General features: G+C 48.1%; 1 protein-coding gene across 1 annotated transcript in view; it reads left to right on the top strand.

Moving 5' to 3' along the window:
• SMAD3 (SMAD family member 3) overlaps positions 1-17,630 on the top strand; it is a 70,232-nt gene extending 52,602 nt beyond the window's left edge. Inside the window, exons 8-9 of the mRNA XM_032232866.1 lie at positions 3,877-4,021; positions 11,165-17,630. Coding sequence (XP_032088757.1) covers positions 3,877-4,021; positions 11,165-11,288 — 269 coding nt within the window. The 3' untranslated portion in view covers positions 11,289-17,630. The remainder of the gene's footprint in view (positions 1-3,876; positions 4,022-11,164) is intronic.
• The last annotated feature ends 280 nt before the right edge of the window (positions 17,631-17,910 follow it).

The raw sequence follows: 17,910 nt of genomic DNA on the forward strand, positions 1-17,910 counted from the left end.
CCGCTGGGTGAGATCATTCGACGGCACGGGATAAAATACCACCAGTATGCGGACGATACACAGTTGTATCTGTCTGCCCCGTGCCAACTCAACGAAGCGATGGATGTGATGAGCCAGGGTCTTGAGGCTGTTAAAGACTGGATGGGGGTCAACAAACTTGTGCTCAATCCAGAAAAGACCGAGTGGCTGCTGTGTTTCCCTCCCGCGAATTGGCCAAGTGTCCCATCTCTCAGGCTGGGGGGTCAAATTGTACGCCCCTCAGACAGGGTTCACAACTTGGGAGTCCTCCTGGACCCACAGCTGACTTTCGAACATCATTTGTCAGCTGTGACCAGGGGGGCATTTGCTCAGGTTCGCCTGGTGCACCAGTTGCGTCCCTACCTGAACCGGGAGGCCCTCACAACAGTCACTCGTGCCCTTGTGACCTCTAGGCTGGAATACTGCAATGTGCTCTACATGGGGCTGCCCTTGAAGAGCATTCGGCGACTTCAGCTGGTCCAGAATGCGGCGGCGCGAGCGATCGTGGGTGCACCTCGGTTCACCCACGTAACACCTATCCTCCGCGAGCTGCACTGGCTGCCTGTTGATCTCCGGGTGCGATTCAAGGTGCTACTTATCACCTACAAAGCCCTTCATGGTACTGGACCTGGGTACTTGAGAGACCGCCTACTGCCAATTACCTCCACTAGACCGATACGATCGCATAGATTAGGCCTCCTCCGAATTCCATCATCTAGCCAGTGTAGACTGGCAACTACCCGGAGGAGAGCCTTCTCGGTGGCTGCTCCGACCCTCTGGAACGAACTCCCCGTGGAAATTCGGACCCTCACCACCCTCCAGTCCTTCCGCGCCGCCCTAAAGATCTGGCTGTCCCGGCTGGCCTGGGGTTAAGACTCTAACCCCATTCGAATTGTGTGGCTGTTGTGTTTTTTAATATGTTGTATTGTTTGTATGTTGGAAACTGTTTGTCCTTCCCCCCCCACTTTTTTTGAACTGTGAGCCGCCCTGAGTCCCCCCAGGGAAAAGGGCGGCATACAAATAAAGGGAAAATGAAAAATGAAGTGAAATAAGACGCACCAGCATATCTATGCTCTTTTGGGGGGGGGGGGGGCGGGCAGAAAGGTGCATCTTATACTCCGAAAAATACAGTACATCTAGATAACAACACACTGCTTTTCTTTTTCCTTGCAATCAATCTTTATATACTCACATGACTCAAAATCTTCCTTAGAATATTTGGCTAGCTGGGCTCATGCAGGGAATCTTCAAAAGGCCAAATACTGCTATAGGTTTTATGACAGGCATCCAAATCTGAATGGCTTCCACAAAGGAAGCTCAGTTTGAACCGCCCATCTCGTTTCACTTTAAGAAAGAGAGTTTCAACTGCCAAGCAGTTTTTTGATTTCTTGGTTAAATCCCCTTTGTCAGAAGTTGTCTGTCCTGATGGATCAGATAAGTCACAGTTCCTGTTGAAGCTGACATGAATCACTTTAGATGAACATTAAAGTAGGAAAGCAAAGCAGGTAGTCCTTGAGTTATGGCCAGTCATTCAGCGACTGTTTGGAGTTATGAAGGGATTTCTCTCTGCTTCCATTTAATGACCCAGGTGTTTTGGGATTACCACGACAGCTGGGACTGCCTGGATTGCTGTGGCCAAGCTATGTGGTCCCCTGGTGGTGTAACTAGAGGACTTACTGTATGCCATCATTTTACAGATCCCAACAGTAATAAATAGAAGAGTTTTAGCTTAGTAGAAACCTTTTTTTCTTTCTCAAAGTTATGTATCTTACTCTACTGTTTGCTAGTTTTTTTGTTTTCTTCTTTTGTTTGTGAAAAGCTTCACCAATTTAGAAATAAGAAGCAGCTTGCCTTGAATATTTTAAAACACTTATGACTGAAGATGCACTTGAAAGATGAAAGTGTTGTCTCTTGAGATCAAAAAAGCGATAAAAGTGCTAGAAATATACAGCTGGCTTGGGGAAAGCCTTGTGCTGCAGACCTCATGAACTGCAACTACAAAGATTTCTTTTTGGCATTTAATTTCAGAAAGAGCTGTTTGTGTGTGGTTTTAACCCAGGAATGTTGTGTCTCTTACTCTTCCATGTCAGTGTAACTCTGGCCTTGCTGTTTTTTGGAGCTGGTTCAGGGCTGAAGCATGCAAGAGAGCTCAGACCGTGAACCCCCCCCCCCCAAAAGTAGCAAGCAGGACCTGCTGATCTGCAGTCAAGGCCAAAAAAGCCAACACAGTCCTAGGCTGCATCAATAGAGGGATAGAATCAAGATTACGGGAAGTATTAGTACTGCTTTATAAGGCCTTGGTAAGGCCACATTTGGAATCCTGCAGTCAGTTTTGGTCACCACAATATAAAAAAAAGATGTTGAGACTTTAGAAAGAGTGCAGAGAAGAGCAACAAAGATGATGAGGGGACTGGAGGCTAAAACATATGAAGAAGGATTGCAGGAACTGGGTATGTCTAGTTTAATGAAAAGAAGGACCATGGGAGACATGATAGCAGCCTTCCAATATTTGAGGGATTTTACAAAGACAAGGGGGTTGCACTATTTTACAGAGGACCAGACGCTAAGATAAGGAATAATAGATGGAAACTAATTAAAGAGTGATCCAACATAGAAGGAACCCTAACACTAACACTAACAGTGAGAGCAATCAACCAATGGATCACCTTCAGAAGCTGTGGGTGCTCCGTCACTGGAGGCTTTCTAGAAGAGATTGGACAGTTACTTGTCCAGAAAGAGTTTCCTGTTTGAGCAGGAGGTTGAAATAGAAGACCTCCAAGGTCCCTTCCAACTCTTGTTATTCCATATTCTGTAAGACCAGAGTCTGCAGCTGGGTTTAACAGCTGGGGGAAATTTTCTGGCCTCCCTACATTCCAAAACAGCTGTGATTATTTCTTGTGTTGTTGTTGTTAGTTGTGAAGTCATGTCCAACTCATCGTGACCCCATGGACAACGTTCCTCTCTGCCTTCCTGTCTTCTACCATCCTCTGGGGTCCATTTAAGCTCACGCCGACTGCTTCAGTGACTCCATCCAGCCACCTCCTTCTCTGTCGTCCCCTTCTGCTTTTGCCCTCCATCATTCACAGCATAAGGCTCTTCTCCAGGGAGTCCTTCCTTCTCCTTAGATGGCCAAAGTCTTTGAGTTTCCTCTTCAGGATCTGACCTTCTAAAGAGCAGTCAGGGTTGATCTCCTCTAGGACTGACCAGTTTGATCACCTTGCAGTCCAAGGGACTCGCAGGAGTCTTCTCCAGCACCAGAGTTCAAAGGACTCCATTCTTTGGTGCTCAGCCTTCCTTATGGTCCAACTTTCTGTAAACTTTCTGTTTACAGAAACACAAAATAGAGTTGGGATTTTTTTACAAAATAAACTAAAAGCTTTAAAAGGCTATCTGTCTTTCTGATAACTTCTGACCTTAGTGAATAGCTAACATTCATAATGATTAATATCCCTGTTTGATGTTCAAGGTGGCCTCTTACAGTTTTATTAACCCAATAACTAACCAAATTCATCTATTATGACGTCACAGCTCTTTGGCATTTATCTGTTTGCTAGCAGAGCAAATACTAATGTGTACCTTGCAGCTTCGCAAACCTCACATTGTGAACAACAAGCTCTTGATTGGTAATTTATTGGGAAATCTGCTGTTGAAAGAAGGTGGTCTGCTTTTCAGAAAATAAGAGACCCTCCATTTTTTTTTAACTCTAGAGTTTTGTGTGTCTGTTTCACCAACCTTGGAGGAGAGTGTCGTGTCTTGTCTGTGGTGAGCTGCTGAAGGACACGAGCACATGAGGATGCTGTTCGGGAAATACCTTCTAACGTTGGCCTTCTTATTGTGTCCGTTCTCTGCCCTCCACAGGGTGTAACTTGAAGATATTTAACAACCAAGAATTCGCAGCCCTCCTGGCTCAGTCCGTCAACCAGGGCTTCGAGGCCGTCTACCAACTGACCCGCATGTGTACCATCCGGATGAGCTTCGTCAAGGGCTGGGGAGCCGAGTACAGGTCAGCATTTCAGTCATGGGATGGAAGGGGAGCTCTGGGAGGCCCAAAATTATGGGGGGGGGAGTGAGGGGGGCTTCCCGAGTCCTCAGCTCCTGTTGGATTGGATAATTGGGGGAGCTGAAGGCTAAAGCATATGAAGAACATTTGCAGGAATTGGGTATATCTGGTCTAGTGAAAAGAAGAAGTGGAGGGGGGACATGATAGCAGCTTTCCAATATTTGCGGGGCTGTCACAAAGAAATCCCAAGTCAATCTATTTTTGAAATCACCTGAAGGCAAGACAAGGAACAATGGATGGAAACTAATCAAGGAGAGAAGTAACCTGGAATTAAGGAGAAACTTTCTAATAGGGGGAATATTTAACCAGTGGAACTGCTTGCCTCCAGAGGTTGTGGGTGCTCGCATCACGGGAGGCTTTTAAGAAGAGACTGGAACAGTATAGAGAGTCTCCTGCTTGAGCAGGCGGGTGGACTAGAAGACCTCCAAGGTCCCTTCCGACTCTGGTCTTCTGTTATTCTTGGGCCTTGAGATGGCTGGGTGAAGAGGCAGAGACATGACAAGCACTGCCCCAATGTGGTCCTTGAGATGATGCCAGAAGGAACGGTGTCAGCTGCAGTTCAGAGCGCTGGATGTTGTCCTCTTTATGATGGCCATTGAGGGAATTGGGGGGCAAGAAGGGATTTTTACAGAGAAGTAGATGAGGGTTGGGAAGAGGCCCCAAGGTGGGAAAGCGGGGGTGGATGCATGGTTTGGGTTGTACCAAGTGGGGAAAGCACAGGGCCGTCTGCAAGGACCCTAGAAAGGAAGCGTCTCTGCCGGTGGGGAGGGGAATCCTGGCCCTGCTTCCATCAGCTCCTGGGAATAGGCGGCAGCTGTGGCTTCCCATCTGGGCCAGGGAAGGAGTGGGCGGCCAGACCTCTCACATTACCTCTCGCAGCTCCTCCAGATGTCTGGAGTCCATCTTGGTGTGTTGTTGGCTTGCTCCCTGCTCAGGCTGCTTTGGGCCTTGGCGATGGCCAGGGTGTCTAATGAGATCCAGATGTGCACGCTGCTGCCACTGCTGCCGCTGTTGCCTTGGGTGGGGCTGGGAGGCCTCGGTCCTTGAGAAGAGACAGCTGGCCGGAGCACGTTCTGTGCGTGTGCATTGCAAGCGGCTCCCGGCTGCATGTGAAGCAGGGGTCAGCTGGGCCTTGTATCCCTTGGTCTCCATCCCAGGCCAGCCAGGGGTGCTCCCCTCCCTCCCTCCTGCCCTCCCTCTCCCCCCTTGGAGGAATCTCTCCTTGGGCCTTTCTGCTAGGTGTCTTTGGAGGAGTCACTCTGGGGCAGCCTCTGCAGCCAGATTAGAGTAAATTTTGCTCTCCTCTGGTTAAGGATGCTGGGTGGGGTCAGCAGGAGTGGCCTCTCTCTCTCTCTCTTCCCCCCCTCTCTCCTCTCCCTTTCTCTCCTCTCTCTTCCATTCTCCTTCTCTCCTCTTTCTTTCTTTCTTTTTTTCTCTCTCCTCTTTTTCCCCTTCTTTCCTCTCTCCTCTCTCTTTCTTTCTCCCCTTCTCTCTCCTCTCTTTCCCTTTCTTTCCTCTCTCTCTCTCTCATCTCTCTCTCCCTTCTCCCTTTCTCTCTCCTCTTTCTCTTTTCCTTTCTCCCTTTCTCTCCCCACTCTCTCTCCTCTCTCTCACTTGCTTTCTCCTGTTCTCTCTCTCTCCTCTCTCTTTTTCTTTCTCCCTTTCTCTCTCATCTCTCTTTCCCTTTCTTTCCATTCTCTCTTCCTCCCTCCCTTTCTCTCTCCTCTTTCTCTGTCTCATTGCCCAAATGGCCCAGCAGGATCTTTGCAGAACTATTTCCCCAACTGTGTCAGAAGGGGGATAGAGATGCTCTTGGACCAGGACAGACTGAGAGTTTTGGAGCACTCAATTTCCTTCCGAGGCATTTCAGTCTCTGACTCTCACGGAATCTCACAGCAGGAGGCCCAGTGGGGTGACATACCTGGCTAAGCATGGCCGGCCGGCCTCCCCCTCCCTGGCCCTTGCAAAGCACGTGGGTGGCTGGACCAAACTGAAGGCTCCCTGGCTCGGGTGTCTGAGTCACGTAGCCCTCGCCTGATTTTTCAGGAAACAGAACCGGAAGGCAATTGGCTTCCTACTCTATTGTTCTTCCAGCCACAACTGATATTCAAGGAATGCTGCGGGGGATTCCCGAGGTTGTCAGTGGTCATCGAGACAGCGGCCTGGCCTTGATGCAAAGGCCTCTTAAAGCCATTTGCACAGCTGCCATCTCAGCATCTGGGAACAGCCAATTCCTGGGGTGTCAAGAAGGCCGGGCTTTTACCTATCGCAAATCTCACATCTTTTAGGTTCCACCCAGTGCTGCGAGTTTAATGCAGTGGGAGATGGGGGGAGAGAAGGGTCCCTGCCTGATCTTCTCCCAGACGGGACTCTCTCCCTCTTCCGTTCAGCAGGATGCACCCAGGGATTTGTGATCTTGGTCTGAGGGGTAATGAGATCATACCCCTGTCGTGGTCAGACCACTGCCTACTGAGGCTTGACTTCCGGAGGCCAAACCCCACCGTAGGGAGGAGAAACCGACCAGGTGGTTCCGCCCCAGGTGACTTATGGTCCCCTTGAGGTTCCAGACGGAGCTTGGGGTTATTCCTGATACTCTCGCCCACAGTTCGGCGGAGACTCTGGTTGCTGCCTGGTACTCGGCGGCATCGGAGTCTCTCGACCGGATTGTGCCACTACGGCCCCTCCGGGTCGGCGGATCCCGGAGGCCTCCTTGGTTCACTGAGGAGCTCCGGGAGAAGAAGCGCCGGAGGAGACGCCTAGAGCACTTGTGGAGGTCCGATAAGTCCGAATCGAACCGAGCACTTCTGACAACATGCACCAAGGAATACATCAGGGCATTGACGGCAGCTAAAAGAACACATATTGCCACCTTGGTTGCGTCCGCTGAGTCCCGCCCAGCTGCCCTGTTTAGGATTACCCGCTCCCTCCTAAATAGGAGGGACGTGGGGGACCCCCTACAGGGTAAGGCTGAGGAGTATGCCCAGTTCTTAGCGGACAAAGTTTCTCGGTTTCGGTCGGACTTGGACTCTACCTCTGCAGATCCAGCCGAGTCACAAGGGGATTACTTGGCAAACCATCTCTGGGATGAATTTCAGGATGTTGCCTCTGAGGATGTGGACAAGGCCATACGAGCTGTGAGTGCCTCCACCTGTATACTGGACCCGTGTCCCTCCTGGTTGGTTGCCAACAGCAGCGAGGTGACACACGGCTGGATCCAGGAGGTCGTGACCGCCTCCCTTCGGGAGGGGCACTTCCCCGCCGCGCTTAAAACGGCGGTGGTGAGACCCCTCCTGAAGAAACCATCCTTGGATCCAGCCGTTTTTAACAATTACTGTCCAGTCTCCAACCTCCCCTTTGTTGGGAAGGTTGTCGAGAAGGTGGTAGCCTTCCAGCTTCAACGGTCCTTGGAGGAAGCTAGTTACCTTGACCCCTTCCAGTCCGGCTTCAGACCTGGTTACAGCACAGAAACCGCTTTGGTCGCATTGACCGATGATCTCTGGAGAGCCAGAGATGGAGGCCATGCGTCCATCCTGGTTCTCCTTGACCTCTCGGCGGCTTTCGATACCATCGACCATGGTATCCTTCTGTGACGACTGCGGGAGGTGGGGGTGGGAGGCACTGTTTTGCAGTGGTTCGCCTCCTACCTCTCGGACAGGTCGCAGTCGGTGTGTTGGTCGGGGGGCAGAGATCGTCCCTGAGGCCCCTAACATATGGGGTGCCGCAGGGTTCGGTCTTATCCCCCCTGCTATTTAACATATACATGAAACCGCTGGGCGAGATCATTCAGAGGCACGGGATAAAATACCATCAATACGTGGACGATACTCAATTGTATCTGTCTGCCCCGTGCCAACTCAATGAAGCGGTGGACGTGATGAACCGGGGTCTTGAGGCCGTTAAGAACTGGATGAGTGCTAACAAACTGGTACTCAACCCAGACAAGACCGAGTGGCTGTTGTGTTTCCCTCCCAACAATTTGGCCAGTGTTCCATCGCTCAGGCTGGGGGGTCAAATTTTACACCCCTCAGACAGGGTTCGCAACTTGGGAGTCCTCCTGGACCCACAGCTGACTTTCGACCATCATTTGTCGGCTGTGACCAGGGGGGGCATTTGCCCAGGTTCGCCTGGTCCGCCAGTTGCGACCCTACCTGAACCGGGAGGCCCTCGCAACAGTCACTCGAGCCCTTGTGATCTCTAGGCTGGAATACTGTAATGTGCTCTACATGGGGCTGCCCTTGAAGTGCATTCGGCGACTGCAGTTAGTCCAGAATGCAGCCGCGTGAGTGATAGTGGGCGCACCGCGGTTCGCCCACATAACACCTATCCTCCGCGAGCTGCACTGGCTACCTGTTGATCTCCGGGTGCGCTTCAGGGTATTACTTACCACCTATAAAGCCCTCCATGGTAGTGGATCTGAGTACTTGAGAGACCGCCTCCTGCCGATTACCTCCCTCCGACCAATTAGATCGCACAGATTGGGTCAATGCCGACTGGCGACTACGCGGAGGAGAGCCTTTTCAGTAGCAGCTCCGACCCTGTGGAACGACCTCCCCGTGGAGATTCGCACCCTCACCACTGTCCAGACCTTCCGCACAGCCCTTAAGACCTGGCTATCCCGTCAGGCCTGGGGATAAGTTTCTAATTCGCCCCACCTGAGTGTTGAGTGTTGAATGAAAGTTGTGTTTTTACTGTTTATTTTATTCACATATTGTTTATGTCTCTGTATTGCACCCCGCTTTTCCTATGAATGTAAACCGCCCTGAGTCCCCTCAGGGAAAAGGGCGGCCTATAAATCCCAAATAAATGAAAAAAAATAAATGAAATGAAACAGAGCAAGGGGCGGGGGCTTTACAGTAGCCTGCTTTGACTCAATTGTCCCAGGGAGCAAGGAGGGACTTCTCCAGTGGGCAGAAGACTGGATTAGATGATCACCAAGGTCCCTGCCACTCCTGTAGAGTACTTGGAGCCAGTGGCATAGGTGCTTGGGATCTGGCGCAGGACTCCTCAGTGCATCTATTGGCCGCTTCGGAAAGGAGCTGGGAAAATGCCTGCTTGAGTTGCCATTGGTGAAGCCGAAAAACAATAAATATAAATATATATAGAACTGTGTATAAAGGTGTGTAAATATAGAAGCGAAATATTATATACATGTACAGGTATGATGACATAAAAATATTGATATAATGACTGTGAGGTGTTGTAGAAGGGAAAAAAATAATTTAAAAAAATCTGCTAAAAAAGAAGAAGAAGACCTGTGTAAGCAGCCTGTGGAGGTCTCTGAGATGCCTCCTGAATTTAAATAGGCAATCTTCTGAGCTGCGTGGCTCTCGTGCATGCCTAGGAAAATGCCTGGCTCCTCTAAGGAGCTGCCAAGGGATACGGGAAGGATGCCCAGGCCAAACCCAAAACACCTTTGTTGCTCCAGATCTGAATAGTGTCCATCTTGGAAGCATCTAGCCAAGTTCTTGGCCAGAGGAGCGGTTCCCTTCTTCCTTTGGACACCCTAAACAAGCAAACTATTTCATTATTTAGAACATACAACAATAGGTTTGGAAAGGATCTTGGAGGTCTTCTAGCCCCGTGAGGGCGAACCTTTGGCACTTGTGTCACAGGTGGCACCCAGAGCCCTCTCGGTGGACATGCGAGCCATCACCCCAGTATGCGCCTCCCACTGGCCTGCTGGTTTTCGGGTCTCTGACACACATGCACAGGGTGCAGAGCGCATGCAGAAGACATACATGCGTGGGGGTGGGACACATGCATGTGGGATGGGCGCCTGCACATGGAGGCGCAGGGGGCGCATCCATTGAATTATGGATGTATGCGCACATGCACACTTTCGGCACTAGCCACTGAAAAGCTTAGCCATTACTGTTGTAGTCCAATCCCTTTCCCAAGGGAGAAGTCCTTATACCACCCCAGACAAGTGGCTCTTCTTAAAAAACTCCAGTGATGGAACATCCACGACTTCTGGAGGGAAGCCGTTCCATTCAAGCCTCCGGAGGGCGAAAAATGGCCAGCTGACAGGGCAACACTTCCCGTGCCCTGACAAATGGTTCTTCATGCCACCTGTGGCATACGTGCCATAGGTTCGCCATCACAGGTGTAGGGTCTGCTTGGATGGGGAGTGGTTTGGACTAGATGACCTTTATTCCTATAAAGTTCCTTCCAACTCTGTTAATCTGTTAAATCCTGAGAATCCAGAGATCAGAAGCATCTCTGGTGCTTTCCAAAGAGGAAAGCATCAGAGATGAATGCAAAAAACCCACCTTGATTTTGTTCAGCATAAGTTGGGATAGAGGGAAACTACCGTATAAGATGCACCAAGTTTTTTCATTGTGTTTTTATGCCAAAAACAGGGCATGCAGAGAGTTTGAGAGTCCTGCAAAGTGCTCCTGGGGGGCGGGAGGAAACGAGCAAAAAAGGCCCATTTTTTGCTTGTCTTTGCCCTCTCCAGCCCTCAGGAGCACTTTGCAGACCTCCCAATCTCTCTGCACACCTCATTTTTTGTGAAAAATGGGGCATGTAGAGAGTTTGAGAGGCCTGCAGAGTGCTGCCGGGGGGGGGGGGGGATGAGCAAAAAACAGCCAGTTTTTGCCCAAAAAAGGCATATATAGCCTTTAGGAGGGTTGTAGAGTGCTCCTGGGGGCTGGTGCGGTAAAAATGAGCAAAAAAATGGCCCGTTTTTCACTCGTGTTTGCCCTCCCCAGCCCCCAGGAGCACTTTGAAGGCTTCCCAAACCCTCTGCATGTCCATTTTTGCAAAGTGGATGGGGTTTCAGGAGGCCAAAAATGCAATATTCAGTATATAAGACGCACCCAGATCTTCATCCTCTTTTGGGGGGGGGGGGTGAAAAAAAATATGGTAGGTGAGGCTTTTATGGGTGTGTGTGTGTGTTGTGTGTGTGTCTAACTTAACAATAAAGCCCATAATGTGTGCTTCTTGACGTGCCCAGCCTCAACCAGGTGAGATTAATATGCTTCTGCTGATCGGGAGGAAGAGAGACGATTCTGGGTTTGGGTTTTGGGCCTCTCCTCTCCATGTTCTCGTGGAGATACAATGGTCCTCTCTGTGTTTCCATTCCAGGCGGCAGACGGTCACAAGCACTCCCTGCTGGATCGAGCTCCACCTGAACGGCCCCTTGCAGTGGCTGGATAAGGTCTTGACGCAGATGGGCTCCCCGAGCATCCGTTGCTCCAGCGTCTCTTAAAGGAGGAGGAAGGTGGAACCAGGTCAAATCTCGAGTAGGGACAAAATAGCTCAGCCTTGGTAATGTACAAAAAACAGAACGGAAATGAGCATTTAGGGTAGCAGCTGTGTCCTCCCAAGGCCGGGCCCTTTCTTCTGTCCAGTGAAAGATTTTGATATCCTTGATAGGAGCAAAGACTTCTTCATAACGTTCATGCGTTCACAGGATCCACCCAAAGCTTTGAGATGCCCAGGCCGGTCCTTCTGTGCGCCACTGGAGGAGAGCCTCGGCTACATTGGCAGCTTGGATTTCTAATTTAGGAGAGGCTGGTCGGCTTTGCGAGACAGGCAACAGTTGGCAGAGACCCTTGGCAACAGTTCTTGGGAGGCTAGAGAGCAAGGAAATGGTTCTGTTTCCTCCTTGCCCTTCCTCCTTCCTACCTCTTCGTGCGAGAATTTCCACATTGTACCGGGCCCACGGGGAGAAGAACGGAGGCATCTTCTAATATTTCTTTTTGAGCATCCACCTGGGCGACTGTGTGTTTTTCTCTGTCAACCGTTTGGAGGAGGGAATTTTCTTCCTCATCTGCAGCAGCCCTGGCTGATGAGGTGCCATTTGTTGGACTCGTGCCCCAAGGAAGGAGCTGCCGCCTTGTGCATGAAACGGTTGCTTGAACTGACCCTGGGATGGTCTAAGACCTCCTGTGTTAAAGGCAAGCATCCCCAGCTCATCCCTCGTCCTATAGTCCATGTTTTAAGGTTGCTTCTCCTTTGGACTCGCTTAGAACTTGCCACTTCTTCTGCGCTGTCCCGCTGGGCTCATGATCCTGTCTTCTCAAGAACCTCTGAAGGAGAAACTTTCGGAAAAGCCCATTTGCCTGTCCTGCATCCAAAGCTGCCTCTCAAAGCATCAGCTGGAAGGGAAGAAGACCATCAGCTAGAAGCTTTCTGGAGCAAATTCAGCAGGAGAAACCTACACGCCTTCCTCATCAATACGATCTCCTTGGTCATTTGACTCATCTGCCGAAACGGATCTTTCCCACCCATCAAATCGGAACAGCCTGATCCCAGCACGGCTCCCAGATGATTTAATGGACAGTTATTACTGTTTTGATTCTTGTAACTAAGCAAACATCTGTCAGCAGATTTGGAGTCCTGCTTACTGTTCTTCAAAGCAGTTGTGTGTGGGTGTGGGTGTATGTGTGCAAGGGTTCTACAGTGGCCAGTAATTCTGGTTAGTACGCTTCATGATTGAGGGCAAAATCCGTGTGTGGTGTCTTTGTGATCAGAAGTAAGTGTTATTCATGCCAGTCAACACATCTGGAATTGTTCAGAAATTTGGATCTGTTTCTAGATTCTCAAGACTTGGTAACAAACTTGTTCACTGGTCCCCAGAAGTTAGGAATCCATTATTTTCTCTCAGAATTGAGCAGATTTTAATTAAAATCTAAAAACCTAAAACAATATCGAAGAACACAATTTGAGATACTTCATGGTAAAGTAACTCAAAGCATTTAACTGTTTTGAACAGGTTGTATGTCTGTTCAGCGTGGGCGACTGGCAAATATTTGGGAATGCGGATAAGAAATGCCATTTAAATTTCAGATTCATCTTTTGACAGGTTGTTTGAAGTTCATTATTAACCTTGTCGTCATTCAGAAACAGAAATGGCTGCCCCATGGCGTAAAGCAGTGGTTCCCAAACTTGGCAACTTTAAGACTTGTGGACTTCAACTCCCAGAATTCAGAGCTGGCTGGAGAATTCTGGGAGTTGAAGTCCACAAGTCTTAAAGTTGCCAAGTTTGGGAACCACTGGCGTAAAGTGAGTGGAGCTTTCTCAGAAAAAGAGGAGCCTAAAATGTCTTGTTCTCAATCTGAGTAATCTGTGAGCAGCATTTGAAACGCAGTTGGGTTTTTCGTGGGGCTAAATTCACCTTTCAATATCAGAGCAATGCCAGAGTCGTCTTAAAAATTGCATTTATAGAACCTTACTCTATAACGATTCAGAGTAACCTTAAACCCCTAACCATACAAAAGTATGTCGTATAGAATATTTGAATTTCAGAAATGCTTTTAAATAATCCAAGGAGAGAAAACTTGCAGTGTGTGTGTGGTATGCATGCTTTTTGGAAAAAAAAAAAGTTAATAGCAATGGTGGCTGGTAGGAACAATCAACCCAAAGACATTTTTGAAGGCTTTTTTCAAAAAAATGTGGCCCGTGTAGATTTTTTTAGGCCTCCAGGATGAAATATTTTTGCTCGGGTTCTGTACAGCTTTAGCCATCGGTATGTTCTAGTTCAGGAGTCTCCAACCTTGGTCACTTCAACTCCCAGAATTCCCCAGCCAGCTGCACATGAACAGTGACTGACTGGGGAATTCTGGGAGTTGAAGTCCGTCAGGCTTAAAGTTGCCAAAATTGGAGAGCCCTATTCTAGCTGACTAGGGCTAGGGGAGGGGGGACTGTTGCTGTTTCACTGACCTTTATTTCTTCCAGATATGCTGGGTTTGTGCTTATATTGTCTCTGGGAGTTCTGAGCATCCTAGCCTGTTGGATAATTTTAGGGTAACTGTCCTTTATGATGAAAACTTAATTTCTGGGTGCAGGGGATTCACTTTCTTTTAGGGTTCTCTCCTTGAAACACTACATTTCTTACATTGAAGGATCTAGTCACCCAAACCCAGTCAATAATTGGATGGTGTAGCTCTTCCAGATCAATGAAACAGACGTATTCTGCTTTTGATTACTTATTCACTGCTGGAAGGACAGATTTCGGAAAGCCTACGCGAGTCTGCACATGAACAGTAGAGAAAGTTTTAAGAGATAGTTTTAAATACATAGATATATATTTTCTTACTCAGCATATTAGCCACTTTGCACAAGTCAGAGTTTATTTCTCAAGAGTTCCTTTTTGTATTCAGTTCTGTGAGATAAGTCTGCAGGGTAAATCATTTCCCTGCCCATAAATCTTTCTTTCCATTGTTGACAAAACTGAGGTATGATCACCATTTTCACAGTTTCACAAACAGGAGAGGTTTCTTTAAAAAATGTCCCTCTCTTGGTTTCACTACGTTCAGGGAAGAGGCAAGACGTTTTCCATAGATTGCAACCCTTGCTTCGTGTAGTCTGGGATACCAAACCACCAAAATGCCCATGAAATAGAGTTCAGCAAAATTCTCAGAGGCAATTTAAATAACATTTTTATAAATTTTCAACTGAACTCTTTGCTCTACAGATAAAAGTGATAAGATCTTGTCGAAGATCCTATGTGAGCTAGATAAATTTTGTAATTAAAAATCCCAGCCTAAGGTTGTGTTTGTTGATTATGCTAAATCATAGTGTACATTATTTGGTTGTTGCTAGGATGATGCTTCCCAAACTTGGGTAAATTACCCCAAATTGGGTAAAAACATTTTTTCTTTGGCTAACAACACAGGAACCTCATGGGGACATTTAAATGAGGATTTTCTGATAAGAAGGTATAAATAGAAAAAAATCATCTCAAATAGTTGTTTGGTATTAAATTGATATTTCAAATTAGATGTTGAAATGTCCAGAAACTGCCATAAAATAAAATATACTTAAGTGCATTTAATTTTCCCCATCCATTGACCTGCTAAAAATATTCCTTGTGCCTTGTTAAAGGCTGCCTAGTAGAAATTTGGAAATGGTGCAGAGGGGCACCCAGTTCTAGCTCCCTGGGCTCATTAGATGGAGAAACAGGTGCCAAGTCAGGTAAGCTATTGCTCAGGTGTGGGTCTGACCCCCTTTCAGGTCTTGAGTGGAACCTGCTAGTATCAGGCTGCATTTGTAACACCAAGCCATTTCATGGTTTGCCTTGACTTAAGTGGATGCATTCTGCAAACCTAGCCAATCATAGTTTAGTCAACAAAATGTGATTTAAGCAAGGCATAGCAGAGAGATAGGTGAACCCAATCTTGTTCTCCAGATAAAAAGGCCAGCTGACCCACTTCTTGCTACCTGAAATGGAAGTTTGCGAAACAAGCCATACAACATGAAACTCACACAAGTGCCAAAATCTTGAAAAGTCCTCACTGGGATATCTGGAGCTGCACCTCCAGGAAAGACTTGGTGACTTCACAAATCTGAGTCCTGAGCGGTGCAGGCATATTTTTAAAAGGAATCTGGAAGCATTATCTACTGGAGAGAAACGTTTTGGTTTACTGACCGGATGTCCGTATGAAGAGCACAAGAAACGCCTCGGGCAACATTGTGCAAAGTAGAGGATTGTTAAGATAACGCTAAGTCTCCCTGTCCCCTCCCCTTTCAGGTTTACATTGATTGAAACTCCACAAAATCTGGGGGACCCTGGAGCCCATACATTGCTCCGGAGAAAATGCTTTGGGCTTTTGTTGACGGTTGAAAGTAACTTCCTTTGACTTTGAAAAGCCCCCCTCGGTTGGTCTGCTCCTAAATACGATTCTTTGCTGTTGTCCCTTGGAGGGATCACCAATGCTTGGCCCTTGGTGGTGATGTGCCGTCCTGTGTGCTACATTGAAGGCATTGGATGACAACTACTCCACTTCCTCTTTGCAACAGGTGAAATTAACTCTCTTGGGATTGGGAGGCGCTGATCTTCTAGCAGTGCCTTTGTGTGGCTTTGTATAACTTGTCTTGGGGCTGGGCCCCTGTTCAGGCTGAGGCTCTTCCCCCACAAGGTCAGGTGATGCAGTGAGCACATGCATGTGTGTGCCAAACCACGCGGCTTCTGAACTTTTAATTCGCGCAGGACCTTAAATGGAGCATCGGCCCATGACTGGAATCTCCTGGTTGTGGCATCCTTGGTTTTTCCTCTGTGGACTGTTGATGAGCTGAACTGAACTTGTTCACGTTACGTAGCTGCTGGCCGGCATGTCCAGATGGCCAGGATGAACTTGGATTTTACTGACTTTGATAAAAACACTTTTTTCCCCCTTGTATGATAATGAGCCAAACCACAGTGTGCATTCTTTTTATATTGAGCTTTCCACAAGGCCCTTGGGAGCAGCATCCTCACCTCCCAAAAGGATTGAAAAGGGGCTGGTTGGCGATTTTAGGAACAAAGAGACTGCTGGAAGCTCTCCAGCAAAGGGTAAAAATTCAAGGAGGACCCTGTTCAAAGCTGCCTTGAGATCAATTCCTGGATGACCTCTTTTGCCAGGGCTGGTTGGGACCTGACTGGACAGGAGGCTGGCTGTGTTCCGGATGGGCAGGGGTGACAGGGCTTCTAAATCCTCAAGAGGCTGGCAGAACCAGAGTTTAATTTTTTCTAGGTAGGGTAAGAAATGATTAGCCTCTCCAGTAGAAAGGTGTGGTTAAAACGTTTTAACATGGTTTTAGGTATATATTTATTGATGCAACACATGTAGTAGCCAGATTCACTCAAGATACTTCTCAAGTTCAAGAGAGTTAGGGGAAGATTAGACAGAGGTATATTGTCCCATGTAGATTCGGGCAGTAAAATAAAGAGACAAAAGTCGATCTAAGTAGCAAAGTACTGATCTTGGTCGCAAAGCACTTAATTCCTATTGGATGGGGCTTGTGCCCGTTCACCTGCTTCACTGTTGCCTTGGATGACTGACAGTTGTGTGACTGTCCAAGCTGAGTGGACAATGCAGGTGGGATGTTTCAAAGGTGTTTTTTTAAAGGCAACTGGATTCCCCCCCCCTCCCGAAGAAGAAGATATTTCAAGAACTTTCATCAGTTCTGGCAGGATGGTTTGGACGATGGAAGGAGGGAAAGAACATTCCAGTTGCCTTTTGAAAATAATAATAATAATAATTGAGACTATTATGACCTGGATGACTGAGACATGCCGGTGTGGTGCCAACCTTAGAGAGATGACCATGGCAGCTGTAGGAGCAGTTTTCCTTGCCAAAGTCCTCCCCACACCCCAGCCCCACCAGACTGACAGTGGCCAGGATTCTTGGTTAACTGGATTGAGGCTGTGGGCCACGGAGGCCGGGCAGTGGGAAAAGGCAATTCCCCAGCACAGGAGAACAGTCATGGAAAGCTGCCTCCTTATCTAGCCTTGGCATGCAGGAAGAGTCCTTGTGCCTCAAATGGGTAGAGGTTGAGACGGGTTTCCATTAGTGGAACCGACACTAAGCAAGTGGCCCCTTCCTCTTTCTGCCCTCCTCCCATTAGTAGCCCTTGATACAAGATGGTGGTTGGCACCATCCAAAGTACCCAGAGGTCTCCTGCCCACCTTAGATACAAGTAGAGTTCAGCTCTTGGTTTCTTGAGAAATTGTGGCCTTCTCTCTTAGCTCTTACGATATGTTCTTCACCCGAATTTTTGTACTTTTTTGCTGTATATTGCTTCTTGGACTTTGGCCTTTAGCTTCTATTAAAAGCTTTGTAACATCCATGTCGTTTTTTCCTTAAGGTGACATTTCAAGTTCTGGGATGTTTCCCCCCCCCACTTTCTAATAAACTTTTAGGAATCCTTCTCCCCGTTTTAGAAGCCAGGTGAATCCAGCTCAGAAATGGCAGCGGCTTCAACCAGGACAGGCCATGCTGTGGGAACTACAATTTTTCTCTTCCCTAAACATTCCTTTGTAGGTGCTGTGTTTCCCCGAAAATATGACATGTCCTGAAACTAGGCCACGCCATATTTTTCAGGTGGGCAAAAATATAAGCCCTCCC

The sequence above is a fragment of the Thamnophis elegans genome, chromosome 16 (assembly GCF_009769535.1).
Source record: "Thamnophis elegans isolate rThaEle1 chromosome 16, rThaEle1.pri, whole genome shotgun sequence".
Taxonomy (NCBI): Eukaryota; Metazoa; Chordata; class Lepidosauria; order Squamata; family Colubridae; genus Thamnophis; species Thamnophis elegans.